Source organism: Elephas maximus, chromosome 3 (assembly GCF_024166365.1).
Source record: "Elephas maximus indicus isolate mEleMax1 chromosome 3, mEleMax1 primary haplotype, whole genome shotgun sequence".
In the NCBI taxonomy this organism is placed as follows: Eukaryota; Metazoa; Chordata; class Mammalia; order Proboscidea; family Elephantidae; genus Elephas; species Elephas maximus.
This window is the reverse complement of record NC_064821.1, coordinates 158,605,839-158,621,852: the sequence shown is the minus strand read 5'-3', so window position 1 is coordinate 158,621,852 and position 16,014 is coordinate 158,605,839. Positions and strand designations below refer to the sequence as shown.

General features: G+C 40.7%; 1 protein-coding gene and 1 pseudogene across 1 annotated transcript; both read left to right on the top strand.

Annotated features, from left to right (window-relative positions):
* The window catches only part of LOC126071387 (olfactory receptor 5V1-like), a 181,549-nt pseudogene extending 178,664 nt beyond the window's left edge, over nt 1–2,885 (top strand).
* Nucleotides 2,886–4,565: 1,680 nt separating this feature from the next.
* On the top strand, nt 4,566–15,293 carry LOC126071386 (olfactory receptor 1052-like). Its single transcript, XM_049875569.1, has 2 exons — nt 4,566–4,689; nt 14,341–15,293. The coding sequence occupies exons 1-2, from the start codon at nt 4,566–4,568 to the stop codon at nt 15,291–15,293; spliced, it is 1,077 nt and encodes a 358-aa protein (XP_049731526.1).
* Nucleotides 15,294–16,014: the final 721 nt, after the last annotated feature.

Below are 16,014 nucleotides of genomic sequence, written 5' to 3'. Positions count from 1 at the left end.
GCATCTTAAGTCAGTCTCTTTTGACATGTAAAAGAGAATAAAGCAGAGAAGAGAGGGACCTCTGGATCACCAAGCAAGAGGAACCAGGGTCCTTGTGCTCCTGGACCAGAAGATTGATGACAAGGACCCTTCCCCCAGAGCTAACAGAGAAGCAAGTCTTCGCCTAGAGCTGACACCATAAATTTAGACTTCTAGCCTCCTAAACTGTGAGAGAATAAACTTCTCTTTGTTAAAGTCATCCACGTGTGGTATTTCTGTTATAGCAGCACTGGATAACTAACTCAGGATGATATCCAGAGATCAAGAGAGAAATACAAGGAAGATAAGTTGGGCGTAATTAGGCAAAATGGAAAAAAAAAATTATACTAGATATTCTCACAGGAAATAAAGTGAATCCAGAATCATTTAAATAAAAATATAGATTAATTAATTCATTCAACAAATATTCATTGAGCATGTACTGTATGCCAGGCACTGTCTTATATACTAGGGGTGAAGAGTGAACACAACTGAGACATGGCCTCGCAGAGCTTATACTACAAACATACGCAAATAGAGAAATTCATGCCAGGTGTAGCATAAGAGCTACAAAGAAAAGTAAAGCTGGAAAATAGGACACACGGTGATAGGACTGCTATTTTAGATAGAATTTGTCAGGGCAAGTATCCCTGAAGAGTAAACACTTCAGAAAAAATTTCAGTGAAAACAGGAAGTGGTCCATGCAAAAACTGGGTAAAATTGTTCCTGACAGAGGAGATAGTAAGTACAAGCCCCTAAGATAGCATCTTAGTTATCTTGTGCTACTATAAGAGAAAAACCACAAGTGGATGGCTTTAACAAAGGGAAGTCTGCAGTTCAGGCACTGACTTCAGGAGAAGGCTTTCTTTCTGTCGGCTATTGGGGGAGGACCTTGTCAACAATCTTCTCTTGGGTCTAGGATTTTCTCAGAGCAGGGATCCCAGGCCCAAAGGATACTCTGTGCTCCTGACTCTTCTTTCTTGGTGGTATGAGACCCCTCTCCTATTTGCTCTCTTCTCTCTTTATATCTCAAAAAGAGATTGATTCAAGATACAACCTAATCCTATAGATTGTGTCCTGCCTCATAACTGCCTCTAATTCTGCCTCATTAGTATCATAGAGGTTAGCATTTACAACACATAGCGTAATTACATCAGATAACAAAATGGAGGACATCCCACAATACTGGGAATCATGGCCTAGCCAAGTTGGCACACATTTTGGGGGGAAACAGTTTAACCCATAACAGATGGGAAAGTGCTTGTTGTCCTTTAAAAACAGAAAGCAGCCCTGTGTAACTAGAATTGGTGGGCAAAGAGGAGGAATGGTGGGAATTAATATAAGAGAGGTAGTTAGAGGTCAGATCCCATAGGCTTTGTAGGCCAAAGAAAGGTCTTTGGATTCTATTGTGAGTAAGATGGGAAACCATTGGAGGGTTTTGAGCATGAGAGTGGCATGATTTAATTTACATTATAAAAACTCACTCTGGCTGCTCCTGTGAGGAAACAGACTAAAAGGGGACAGAGGTAGAAGGAAATAGGACATGGATAAAGAGCAAATGGCTACTTGGACTGAGCTATCAGTGGTGATGGTGATGAGAAGTAGTCACATTTGTATTTATTTGTAAGGTAGTGTCAAAGAATACATTTTACCTGGGAAGGTTTATGAATGTGTTAAAAATAATAGAATGATAGCTATGGTACATTGAGCTCCTATTATTTCCAGGCACGTTGCTTATATTACCCATGGTACTATTTCCAGAAACCATGAGATAGGCACTCTTAATATCATAATGCAATGAGCAAACTGAGCTATATATCCAACATTATTTGGCATGGCCATTATTTGAGAGTATCCATTTGTGGTGCTCTCAGTAAATTCTCAGAATGATTTTTTGTTTGTTTGTTTGTTTTGTTTATAGCTGTGACACCATTTGAGATGAATAATCAAACAGATGTCACAGAATTAATCTTCTTGGGATTTTCCAACCACCCCAATCTACAGGGGTTGTTCTGCTTGATCTTCCTGGTCATTTACCTGACAACTTTCCTGGGGAACACACTCATAATAATGGCCATCAGGATCAGTCCTGCGCTTCAAACTCTTATGTATGATTTCCTCAGCAACCTCAGCTTCTTAGATATGTGCTACACATCCACCGCCATCCCAGTCATGCTGGTGAACTTCTTCCAGGAGAAGAAGACCATCTCGTATGAGGGCTGCCTTTCCCAGATCTTCTTTCTTGTGACCTGTGCAGGCACTGAGGACGTCCTATGCAGCTATGGCTTATGACCACTATGTAGCCATCTGCCAGTCTCTTCAACATCCAGTCCTCATGAGTGTGAAGGTCTGTGTGTGTTTGGCGACTGGATGCTGGCTGTGTGGGCTAGTTAATTCTCTCACACACGGTACTGGCAGCCACACTCACTCTGTGTGGGTCCAACCAGATCACCTACTTCCTCTGTGACATCCCACTGCTCCTGAAGCTCTCCTGCTCAGATACCTCCATCAATGAATCTATACTCCATGCAGCCAGTGCCACCATTGGCCTGAACCCCTGCCTGTTTACTGCAGTGTCCTACATACCCATCATTCCTGCATCCTGAGGATTGCTTCTAGCAAGGCCTTCTCTACTTGTGCTTCTCACCTCACTGTGGTGGTAGTCTCCTTTGGAATGGCCAACTTTCAGCTATGACAAAGCCAATGTAGGCTACAGCCTTGACATGGACATCCTGGTCTCTGTGTTCTTTTGCGTTATGACCCCCATGTTGAACCCCATCACCTACAGCCTGAGAAACAAGGAGGCCCAAGGGGCCCTGAAGAGGCTGGCTGGAGGACATGGATTCTCTAGTAAGATCAGTGATTAGATCAATATTTTTCATTCTGGGGAATGATTCTTACTTGGGGAAAAACACGAGCATTCTGGCTGCAGTTGTAGCAGAGCTCCCTCTATATAGCATCTCTTGACCACTGCAGTGCCACATCCCACCAAGACTAACAGCTACACCAGCACCGAGCATTTCACATTGTGATCATACGTGCACTCGTTCTCTTATCCATTGATATTTTAGAGCATTTTTGACACCCCCAAAAAGAAGCTCCATAGTCATTAGTAGTCATTCCCATTTCCCTCTCATCCCCCAAACTTTCAACCCTAGAACCACTAATCTGCTATTTGTGACTATGGATGTGTCTATTCTTGATGCTTCACATAAACAGAATAATATATGTGGCCTTTTGTGACTGGCTTCCTTCACTTAACATAATGTTTTTAAAGTCCACTCATGTTGTAGCATGTAGCAGTACTTCATTCCTTTTAATTGCTGGATAATATTCTATTGTATGAATATACCACATTGTATTTATGCATTCATCAATTGATAGACATTTGGATTTTTTTTTTTCACTTTTAGGCTATATGAATAATGTTGCTGTGAATACTCGTGTACAAGTTTTTGTGTGGACATATGTTTTTGTTTTTCTTGGATATATACCTAGGAGTAGAATTTCTAGATCAAATGGTAACTCTATGCTTTGTTTTTGAAGAATTGTCAGAGTGTTTTCCAAAGCAGCTCAACCATTTTACATTACTAAGAGCAGTGCATGAGAGATCTAATTTCTCCATATCTTCAACACTTGTTATTATCTGTCTTTCTTTATGATAGCCTTCCTGGTAACTGTGAAGTGGTATCTCAATGTGATTTAGGTTTCCATTTATTGGATGACTAATGATTCAAGGCCTTTTAATAAGCACCATTTCTGTGCTTTTCCATCACATGAAGGGGGAAAAAAAGAAACCCAAGTTACTAATGGAATTTTTTAGCTTTGGAGGCTTAATTCTTGACAATGTCTGATGTTTTTGTCCTAGTTTTGGTGTCGTAAAATATTGCGTGACTTCCAAACCTACAACACCCATCTCTGCATCAGTGTAGTACATATGCTTTCTCCACATCAGTGCTCAACAGAACTCTGCCTTTTTCCTCTTTGGAACTCCAAAGCAAGTGTTTCTTAACTAGGTCATGAGCAATTGCAGGACCAGAAATCAGGGCTCCAGAGGAAATGGAGAAAACTCCCAATTGTCTCATGGAATCCAACCAAATAAGTGCACATCAACCCTTACCCATTCTCTCCCAAATGAACAGGGAAAAAAGTCAGTTTCATAGGTTTCAGTCACCTGTAATTCTCTAATAGTAATCTAGCACTGAAATTCACCCACAAATGTCCTGAGATAGGAAGATGATCACCTCATTGCATCCTGGGAAAAGATGTTTGCCAAGAACTTAATGAGTCCAAGAGAGAATTAATTGTTCTCCATTTCTACAGTTTCTATGTAGCCTCTTGCCCCTCAGTTGTGTTTGCACTCTGAGAAGTCCCAGAACAGCTGCTTAGAGAGAGATTAGGTGGATACTCCCAAAAGGTTGGTCCAGAGATGATTTTAAATGACCATTAGAAAAATGAATTCATGGAGATATCAAAGAAGGATTTTAGACTTCTGCATTAGGCAATGAGTATGCTCTAGGCAGCTCCTAGAATAGTAGGAACTCCTCATGACCTGTCGCAGTCAACAGCTTATATTGCCAAGGATTATCCATTACAGACCAGGCAGTAGTGTGGAAATCAACAAGCCCCACACCATAACCAGAAATCCAAAGTTTTTGGCAAGAGTCAATGGTAAGTAGTTTGTGTATTTATCATGATAATTGAGAAAAACTCTGCCCAGTGTCAGGAGATAGCTAACTCATAAGAGTATATTACAAAATACTGTACACATTTTTATTATGACTTATTAGCATTTATTTAGTGACATAGATTTAATGTCTTGTGTGTGTATGTCTATTTCTATAATTGTACTCATAGAACCAGAGTGGCACTGACTCTAGAGGTTATCTACTCCAAAATCTGAGGGGTGCCTGAAAACCTTACGTGAGATATTTTGAGTGGAAAATTTGTCACAGTGAATTATATATGAATGTCAATAGGTCACAAACTAGTTATTTAAATAAATATAAATAAATTTACATAACATTTATGTTTGCAAACATTTTTATTTGCTTAGCTAAGGGCTCTTATCTTTATGGACAATACATTGGTGTTTGCAAAGTGTTGTCCTGCAACCAATTTATTAACTGCAATAAGGTCCTTTGTTTTGTGGATGATGTACTTCCCCCACCTCCCTCCTTTTAAAGAAATCTCATAGATTCAGGGTTATTCCTAAATAACTTCATTCTCTCTTATTTGCCTTTGGAGACTGTTACTTGATTAGAAAAACAAACAAACAAGAGTTGCTGCACTCTGGCCGGGATTGAGTAGATGCTGCCACGAGGTCTCCACTAAGCACAACTCTTCTCATAGGAGAGGAGAACACTAGAACCAACACAGGGCAAGAGGACATGGGGACACATTTATGCCCCATGGGCTGTTATTTCTCAGGTCAGTAAGGTGTTTACACTGGAACTGCTGGTCAGAAATGTCCTCCTGAGTTCCACTGATTTGCCTCTTCTCAACCTCCTCTTTCACTGTGGACCTGACCAAAGTGCTGGATTTTGTTTCTCCCTGTTCCATTGACTTCAACCAGCTTCTTCATGAGCAGTTCTTGTGCCTCAAGCTGTGACTCTGTATTTAGCTTCAATAGACAGGGAGATCAGATGCCATTGGTAGTAACAGGCTCCACGATGGCAAAGGGTCAACGGCAGGAGAGGTCTCTCAAGGAGAGGTCATTAGTTGAGGTCAGCCCTTCTCCAGCATGACACCCACATGCATGACAGAGGACTTGGTGACCTCCACCATGGCATAGGTGGAAGAGGGGTAAATTATAAAGAGGGTCACCCTTTCCTAAATCTTGAGTCTAAATATACTAGTTAGGAAATGCTGACCTATGTCATATTTGTGGCAGAGACAGACCCTATGAAATCCATGGTTGATAAAGGCCACAAGCTCTCATGCTGGTGCTGACCAGGTATAATGGGTGGAAAAGTAAAGAGCCAATCATTCAACTCTTTTTATAAGCATAGTTCCAAGAAATTGGTTTGACTGATGTTACTATTAATTTTTTTGTGTGTGTGATGGTTTGACTGAATTCTCAGGAAATTTAAAAAGTGTAGATATTTTCCCTATTTGGCCCTCTCTCTCTTTTCTTTCTTTCTTTTTTTTTTTTTTTTTTTGATTTCTTATTCCATAGAATTTTCTTTCCAGGACAGTGAAGTGGAAAAGTTATGGGCGTCAGTCACATGGACCTGACTTTTTTTTTTTCTATTAGTAGCTGGGTAACCTTGACCATCAGTTTCCTCACTTGCAAACCCCAATAGAATACCTCCTGTATAAGGTTGTTGTGATAGATACATGAGATACATGAGTCTTATGGGTAGAGTATGCAGCCCAGTGCCTGGTAAAGCATAAATACTCAACAAACAGTAGTTATTATTATATTTGAGCTGTTGTATCTGACAATCACAATACTTTTGGATAGGGCTATGCAGGGATGGAGAGGAAGCTGAGGTTGTTTGCTAAAGTGCTTTCTTTTATTGGTCAATTGTATATGTGTATAAACAAAGGACTGAGGGACACACACCAAATTGTTAACAGTCGTTCTGGGCAGAGTGTGGTATGAAGGTAAAGATATTCCATTTTCATTTCATATACTTGGCCTTATGTAAAAATTTTCAGTGAGCATGTGCTACTTATGAGATGAAAAATCCTGTAGTTGTTTTCATTTTAAAAATATAATGGCAGGATTTCTTGTACATTTTTTGCAAATTTGTATGTATCTATAAGTATTTCAAAATTTAAAAAATATGTAAAGAAAACAAGTAAAATAAGGGATATGTATTTATGATATGGAAACCCTGGTGGTGCAGTGGTTAAGAGTTTGGTTGCTAACCAAAAGGTCGGCAGTTCGAATCCACCAGGTGCTCCTTGAAAACCCTATGGGGGCAGTTCTACTCTGTCCTGTAGGGTCATTATGAGTCAGAATCAACTGGGCAGCAATGGGTTTTTTAATTAGTTATAATATTGGCACTAAGGAGGCTTTTGGTCATGAGTAATATTTATCACTCTAGAGGATGTTCAAGAATGATAAAAGGAGATTTTCCCCAAGTATGGGAAAAATAAGGTCTGCATTGCAATATTGAGTCTGATCCAGAAATACAAAACATGAAATTTTCATGATCTTAGTAACACCATGTTTTCACATGTATAATGACATCAGTAAAAAACCAAAATATCAACCCACTGCCATAAGTCAATTCTGACTCACAACAATCCTATAGGACAGAGTAGAACTGCCCCATGGGGTTTCCAAGGCTGAACTATTTAGAGAAGCAGACTGCCATGTCTGTCTCCCAAGGAGTGGCTGGTGGGTTCAAACCTCCGACCTTCGATTAGCAGCTGAGTACATTAACAACTGTGCCACCAGGGCTCCTCATGACATCTATAGGACAATGGGATTTCGGGGCTGAAAAGAACTGTAAGAATTAACTCAATTGATCTTCACTTGGGACTTGAATCATTCCGCTTTGTAGGAGATGCAGCAATTTAGCCTTTGCTTTAAAATCTCCAGTGATGCAAATTCATGACTCTATATTATAAAGTGTTTGCTTAACTAGCCTAAATTCAGACAGTGAAACAAAATGTTGCGAGGCTAAAACAACAACAAAAACAAAAATAGGTACCAAGCTGCTATACTTAAATTTACATACCTCAATTGAGCACAAGGGCGAGGAGATTTAATTCAATGTGAATTTGGCATTGGCCACATGCATAAACAAGAAATGCTTGGAGTGAAGGAGGCAAGTGGATTTATAAGCAGGAGCATTAGTAAGGGGAGGGAATATTGCTTAGTGGTCAAGTCTGGGGCCCTGAATTCAGGCTACCAGGCTAACTAACCCCTTGAAGACTTGAATTTTTCATCTGTAAGACAGGTCTCATAACAGCACTTCAAGTTGTTTTCAGAATTAAAGGGAAAATTCATGAAGTGTTCCTGGCACGTAGGAGGCCCTCAGCAAATATTAAATTGGGAACATGCTGCTGGTTTTAGCAATATGTACAAGAGGATAGAAAAAGGCAATGCCCACTTTGAGGTAGCCTTGACTGGCTCATCACAAATTGGCAGAAGTTTCCCGAAACTTAACAAGTTAAAACAAGGTCATCTTGTCATTACCACCATGAGCCATTTGAGACGGAAAGGATCACAGAGGTCAACTGGTCTGGGTCTTTGTTTTGGAAATAAGGAAACAGAAGCTTAAGTAATGCTGTAAGAGAAGCAAACCTGTTAAATTTACTCTATTCATGTTTTTTAAGAAATTCATGATTTGGGACAAATGGGAGAGGGACAAAACATGGAGCTAATTCAGAAAAAAGAGTCAACTCTGCACACCCAAACCTCCATGCCTTCGCTCCCCTTCTCTATCTCAAATGCCACATTTCTTTTAAATCCTTTAGGGTCCATTTCAATATCATGTCTTTAAAGAGGCTTTTTGATACTTCTGCTCTCATAGGTGTTCTTTACGGCACTTCTTCATTCATCAATAATTTATTGACTGCACACTATATGCTAGGTCCTGCACTGGTTCCTAAAGACACGCAATTAAAAACTCGGACCCTGATCTCAAGGAGCTGATATTCAAGATGGAATGAGGGGCAGTAAGCAAGTAACGAGTGACCTCTTCCTCCATGTGTTCAAGCAGAAGCATTAGACCAACACAAACACACTGCCATCAAGTCAGTTCTTACTCATACTGGCCCTATGGGACAGGGTGGAACTTTCCCATAGGGTTTCTAAGGATGTAATCTTTATGGAAGTAGACTGCCATATTTTTCTCCTGTGGAGTGGCTGGCGTGTTTGAATCACTGACCTTTTGGTTAGCAGCCGAACAGTGAACCATTGCGCCACCAGGGCGCCTTTATCCGACCAAAGAGAAGTTAAATTTTGTTTTTAATGTAAACAAAAAACAAAAGCGTTCTGCCTCATATTCTAGTTTATCTTCTTCATTAGATTGTCAGCTCACTGAGGACAAGAAGCATGTCTTAATCATCTTCAGACTTTCTCATATGCCTAGTACAGGGCCTAATTGGACATTATGGAGAAACCAAACTTGTTTGAAACAAAAGCTAGCCAATACCAAGAAAAGATTGTTGGAAGATGGTGAAAAGAAATGAGACTCGTATAGCTTGAAGAATTGTATAGCTGGAGAGCTCTTACATGCTAGAAGAGAGGGTAATTTGTCTTCCCCTTCCCGTTTACAAAAGGAGAAGCATAGGTGAGATAAAAGAGCTGAAAAAAATATTAAATGTTGGGATGAATTTCTGAGACGGGATGTAGAATTTTTCTTGGTAAATGTTTTAAGAACGAACATTTAACCTACTGTTGTTGTTTGCTGTTATGTGCCTTCTAGTCAATTCCAACTCCTAACTACCCCACAGGACAGGATAGAACTGCCCCATAGTGTTTCCCAGGCTACAATCTTTATGGAAGCAGATCACTAGGTCTTTTCCCCCAGGAATATGTTCTCCAGGGACTGACTTCAAGTTATTAGAAGTCACATTTCAAGACCTTTAAAATAAGCATAAAGAATATTACCAGTGAGTACTGCGTACCTTTAAATAATCATCTATAAAGGAACCAGAGCAAAGATGAAAGGTTAATAAGACTTAGGGGTAGCAATGCCTATAGGTAATATAGACAGAGAGGTGAGTATCGATTAAATTCCTTTTTAGAATACTTCATGGACACATCTTCTACCACACTTCCTGTAAATTTTGGGATTCCCAAGAGTTTCACCTTAGCCTTCTCTTCTCACTATTTCCTTAGTTGATTTCATGTACACACATGGCTTCAACAGCCACCTTCAAGACAATGACAACCAAATCCATATTTGCAGTTCTAGCCTGACTTCTGAGGACAAATCCTGTATTTACTATACCCGTTGGGCATTTCCACATGCATAACCCACAGACATATAAAACTCAAGATTACTCAAATCTAATCCACTATTTCCTACTCACAAACCTGCTGTATCTCAATATTTCCTGTTTTAATTAATGATTCCACCCTCCACCCAGGCTGGCACCCAAAATGATTTGGTGTCCTCACCGTGTTCTCATCACTTTGGACTTTAAAGTTCTCCTAACATGGCTCCTGTTCTATGAACTATTGCTTAACGGATTTTCTCTGAGCTCCACGAACCTAAATTGTCAATTAAAGGCCATTTCATTTTAATCTGTTTCTAGCTCTCAGAAGACTTTCTTGGACAAAGCTCTTTTGTTTAGTAACTCACAGGGACTGTACAGAACTATGGGAATGGGCTTCACAATTCTATGACCCCTTTAAAATTGCGTGGAAGATTCTCTACATGGATATATGTGTATATTCTCTATCTATAGATTTTTATCAGTTTCTCAAAGCTGAGAGTTTTCTAAAACCCAGGCTATTTACCCCCATATGTCCCCTGCCCTCCCCTACAATGTAGCCAATAGTTCCCCAGTGTTGATACCCTACAGCCATCTCTGTCCATTCTCAAACCAAAGCCTGGCTTTCAGGCAGGCATCTGGTCTCCTCGCAGGCTTATGAGGGAATGGAGGATATGTTTGCTGAGGCCTCTGCGGCAGGAGCACTAGGTTATTTTTGTCCCTGAAGACCTTAGCCAGAAAGGCAAGCCTGCCACAGCTTCCCATAGCCCAGTCCAGGGCTCCTGGGACAGCTGATTCCCTGCCACCTCCCCTGAGGTAGGTAATGAGGTCATGCTTAAAGTGAAAATCACCAACACCTCAGAATTAACCAGCTAGGATTACCCCACCAGCTCCTGCAATCTGGCAGGCATCTCCAAGATCAGAGGATACAGCTGCACATGAGAGTGCTGCCAGCAGAGCTGAGAATTCGGCAGCCTTCCTTCCTCTAGTGGCAACACAGCTCCCAGAGAAGTTTCCTGGTATCCCAGCAGCCTTGGGATCTTTTGTCTTGTAGCCATTAGGACAACATAAGTCTCCTTGAATGTGTTTGCCCTTGAACCACACAGCCCCATGCTGTCTATTTTACTGAGGTTTCTACCACCAGTATTGCTTGGGATGCCAGCCTGACATCTCTTTGTCTATAGGACAGTGTTCTTACACATGTCCCCGACCCCCGCAATGAAACATACACACACACACACATTCTTTGTGAGCAGGGCTTGGCATCTATGCTCCAGGGTGCATGCACCCACCTATCAGGTTCACTCCTCCAAGTAAGTCATTATGAATAGAGTGACTTGATGTGATTTATAAAAGTTATTGAACTATAATTGCGGTAGAAAGAAAGTGGAAATATACAAAACCAGAAAAAAGAAAAAAAAAGACTTAGATCTTAGTGACATAAAAAGTATTCAGGTCTAGGTGTGACCAATCCTGAGATGAAAATTGCATGAAAAATGCCTCCTCCTTTTCTCTCTCTCTATTTTATTTTTAAAATTGAATTATAATTCACACCCAGTAAAATGCAAAAACCTTAAATGTACAGATTGATGAAATTTTACAAATATATAAACAACCAAAATCAAGATGCATAACACTTCCATCACACCAGAAAATTCCTCATGCTCCTTTCCAGTCAACACCACCCTCCTCCGAAGTATCCACTATTCTCACTTGGTCACCATAGATTTGTTTTGCCTATTTTTGAACTTCATTTAAATGGAAGCATATAGTATGTATTGTTCTGTGTATGGCTTCTTTCACCAAACAAAATGGTTTTTAGATTTATCATTGCTATTACATCTATCATTCATTTGTGTTTTTTAATAACTGTAATATTCCACTGTCTGAATATGCCACAATTTGTTTATCTGTTATGCTGACAGGTATACTGTTTGTTTGGGCTTTTATAGATAAACCTGCATTGAAGGTTCTCATAACAATCTTTTTGTGCACATATTCTCTCATTTTTCTTGAGTATATACCTAGGAGTGGAATTGCTGGGTTGCAGAATAACTGTAGGTTTAACTTTATTAGAAACTGCCAAATCGGTTTCAAAACTGGCTTATAGACTTCAGGTTAAGCTTGGAGATTTAAAGAGTTGAAAGGCCTACTGTTTCCACCATTGCAACAATAACAAAATCTGGTCAAAATGCAAATTAATGACTTTTCTTGAACTGTTCTGGGAATTGGGGCCTCAAGGCAAAGACCTAAATGGAAAAATGGAGAGATAAACACTTAAAGGAAGAAACAAGATAAAATCCTTTCTTTTTACCTGGGGCAGAAGCCACTAGTTGACATATTAGCTAGTAAGAATGTTCAGCTGTGTATTAGCAGCTGTGGAAGACAGTTTGGTGGTTCCTCAAAATGTTGAACATGGAACTACCATATGACCCAGCAATCCCAGTTGTAGGTATATACCCAAGAGACGTGAAAGCAGCAACTCAAACAGATATATATACACCATTGTTCATTGCAGCACTTCTCACAATAGCCAAAGGAAAGAAACAATCAAAATATCCATAAACAGATGAATGAATAACCAAATGAATGAACAAAATTTGATATATACACACAATGGAATACCACTCGGCCATAAAGAGAGATGAAGTCCTAATACATGCTGCTACATGAATGAAACTTGAAAACATCATGCTGAGTGAAATGAGTCAGTTACAAAAGAATAAATACTGTCTGATCTCGTTTACGTGGAATAAGCAAATATGCAGAAACCAAAGATTATTAGTAGTTACCAGGGATTGGCAGGAGAATAAAGGGGGAGTTTTTGCTTAGGGGGCATTGAGTTTATGTTCATGGTAGTGGAATGACTGGGAAAAGGACAGTGAGAACGGATGCACAACTTGAATGTAATCAATGTCACTGAGTTAAACATGTAGAAATTGTTGAGATGGTGTATGTTTTGCTATGTATATTTTCACCACATTAAAAAATGTTCAGCTAAACGCTTTTAATGAATTACTGCAGACTGAATAAGGGTTAGCATGAGAGTGTGAAGTCTCTGGGCTCCACAGACGTAGAGCGTTTGCACCCTCTTGCTTTTCCTCTGTGAGTTCTACCAGATGCTCACAAGGAAGATCAGGAAGTATTGTGAGAAAGGTTCCGTGATGGTACTGTCTGGGGGAGTGGAGGGAACAGCAGCCATTGTCAAAACTTCTCCCAGCCCCTTTTGCCTATTTTTTCTACAGAACAAATGCCGTAATCTGCAGGGACAAGAGCAACTCTCACTGTAGGGCACTGTGGAAACCCATTGCAGCTGGGGAAGAGGATGGGGGCAAAAAAAGGCTTACTTCTAAGAAAGGTGCAGGAATATGTGGCACTGCAGCTGGACACTTCCCACACTTCACAGGCACTTCACGAACTCCCAAGACCCAGGCTTAACTGGAACATCAGAGAATGCACCTCCCTTGCCCTCTACCCACTATTAAGTAAAAATAACAGTTGAATACAGCCGAGAGATCTTCAAGAAACAAGTTATCTCTGGATATCAGTGCATAGGAAAAACTCATAGTCAAGCAGGGAGCAGAAATGTAGGTACACTAGCCTACCCCTTAAGTACAGGATATCACTAGAGAAATTTGAAACCCGGGGTGAACTGAGGCTGACCGTAGTAACAACAAACTTCAAACTATGCCCAACTCCTGGCTAAATTAATATAAACTCCCACACTAAAGGCCTAGCAGAAGGAAAGTCATGTTCATATACAAGCAAAAAAAATTTTTTTTCCTTGGTATGTACTGTCCTATACAATATAGAACAATACACAATACGATGGCTTATAACAAAAAAGTTATGAGGCATCAAAAGGTAAGAAAAAATATAATCTGAGTAGACAACTTGCACATCAGTTTCAGACTCAGCTATGACAGAGATGTTAAAACTATCATACAAGGAAGTTAAAATGTTTCTGGGGAATAGGTTAAAGGCTTTTTTGGAAAAGGTAGACAACATTTAAGATCAAGCAGATCATTTCAGCAGAGAGATGCAAACTATAAGAAAGGATCAAATGCAAATGCTAGAAATAAAGAACAATGTAACAAAGAAAAGAGTTCCTTTGATGTGTCAACTAGACTTGACACATCTGGAGAAAGAATTCGTGGACTTGGAGATAGGTCCATAGAAATTACCCTATGAAAAAACCCACCAGCAACCATGGAAGTCCACACGAGAGATCCCTGAAGCTGAGCTAAGTGAGAAGTGCTGGCTTCAGAGAAGACACCCCTCCACATCTACCTCCCCTGCCCCGATTGCTCTATATCCAACACTATGGGATAATTGCCTTGCAACTTTACAAACTCATTTGGAGTATTCTCTTTACACTCTCATTATGGTTTCTTTTTCTTTTTTTTCATTGTTTGGTAGCTGTGAAAGAGTTTAAAATGAATAATCAAACGGATGTCACCGAATTCATCTTCTTGGGACTTTCCAATCACCCTAAACTACAGGGGTTGTTCTTCCTGATCTTCCTGGTCATTTACCTGACAACTCTCCTGGGGAACACGCTCATAATAACTGCCACCAGGGTCAGTTCTGCCCTCCAAACTCCTATGTATTATTTTCTCAGCAACCTCAGCTTCTTGGACATCTGCTACACATCCACCACCATTCCAGTCATGCTGGTGAACTTCTTCCGGGAGAAGAAGACCATTTCCTATGAGGGCTGCCTTTCCCAGGTCTTCTTCTTTGCGACCTGTGTCGGCACGGAATGTGTCTTATTAGCTGCAATGGCTTATGACCGCTATGTAGCCATCTGCCGCCCCCTTCAGTATTCAGTCCTCATGAGCGTGAAGGTCTGTGTGTGTTTGGTGATTGGATCCTGGCTATGTGGGCCGGTGAATTCTCTGACACACACAGTGCTGGCAACTACACTCACTCTGTGTGGGCCCAACCAGATCAGTCACTTCCTCTGTGATGTCCCACTGCTCCTCAAGCTGTCCTGCTCGGACACCTCCATCAATGAGTCTGTGCTCCATGTGGCCAGCGCTACCATTGGATTAAGCCTCTGCCTGTTTACTGCAGAGTCCTACATACTCATCATCTCTGCCATTCTGAGGATTCCCTCTGCTCAGGGTAGAAGCAAGGCCTTCTCTACCTGTGCTTCCCGCCTCACTGTGGTGGTGGGCTTTTATGGAACTGCCAACTTCAACTACGACAGACCCAATGTAGGCTACTCCCTAGATGTGGACATCCTGGTCTCTGTGCTCTTCTGTGTTATGACCCCCATGTTGAACCCCATCATCTACAGCCTCAGAAACAAAGAGGTCAAAGGTGCCCTGAGCAAACTATTTGGAGGGTCGGCACTCTGGGAATATTAGTGCCTAGATTAGTGGTCTCCAAGCTGGGACATACAACTCCTGAAATTTTTTCATGAAATTGTAGCATAGATAGTCTTAGGGAGTCCATTTCCAGATCCTTAATTCCTACGGACCAGTTCCTAAAGTTAATCTTCCGAAGGACTCCTTTCTCTCTCTCCTTTGACAAGGACCCTTTTCTCACTTTACAAAGTAAAGCTGCGCCAGATATGCTCTGTAGGTTCTCAACACCATCTCTATCATTCTAGGTTCTCCCCTGCATCACAGGGACTGAAAGCCTGAAATCTTATTTCTCAGACTTTATTGCCAGCAGGGTACCATCTTAGGTTCTGACAACAGGAGTCATATACAAGAGAGTAAAAGGAATAATGAACAAAAGAGAAGTTGCCTTCTTCTGGATCTGGTAGCAGTAGCAACAACGGCAGATTAGCTCTGCAGTGGCAGAAACAGACTTGTGGTGGCATCAGCTGATGTTTGCAGTCTTCTATAGTAGCTGTGCCGGCAACGTAGGGTCATAGAAACATGTGTGGGCTCTATATGAGGGTTAGAGGCTTCACTGTAGAGGACATTCCCTTTCTCCTTTTTTTCCTCTTTCAGTCCTTCCACCAATTTTATAATGTATTTCCTATGTCAAATTCCTCTAGGTTGAAATATCTAGGTTAGTTTCTGGATTCCTCTGTGAACACTAACAATATTTGATATCAGGAGTGGTTCCAGGAAACAT

Coding starts and splice junctions, on each gene's coding strand:
- LOC126071386 (XM_049875569.1), top strand. CDS start 4,566: ATGACCTGTCGCAGTCAACAGCTTATATTGCCAAGGATTATCCATTAC. Junction 4,690..14,340: donor GTTTTTGGCAAGAGTCAATG/GTAAGTAGTTTG, acceptor ATTGTTTGGTAG/CTGTGAAAGAGTTTAAAATG.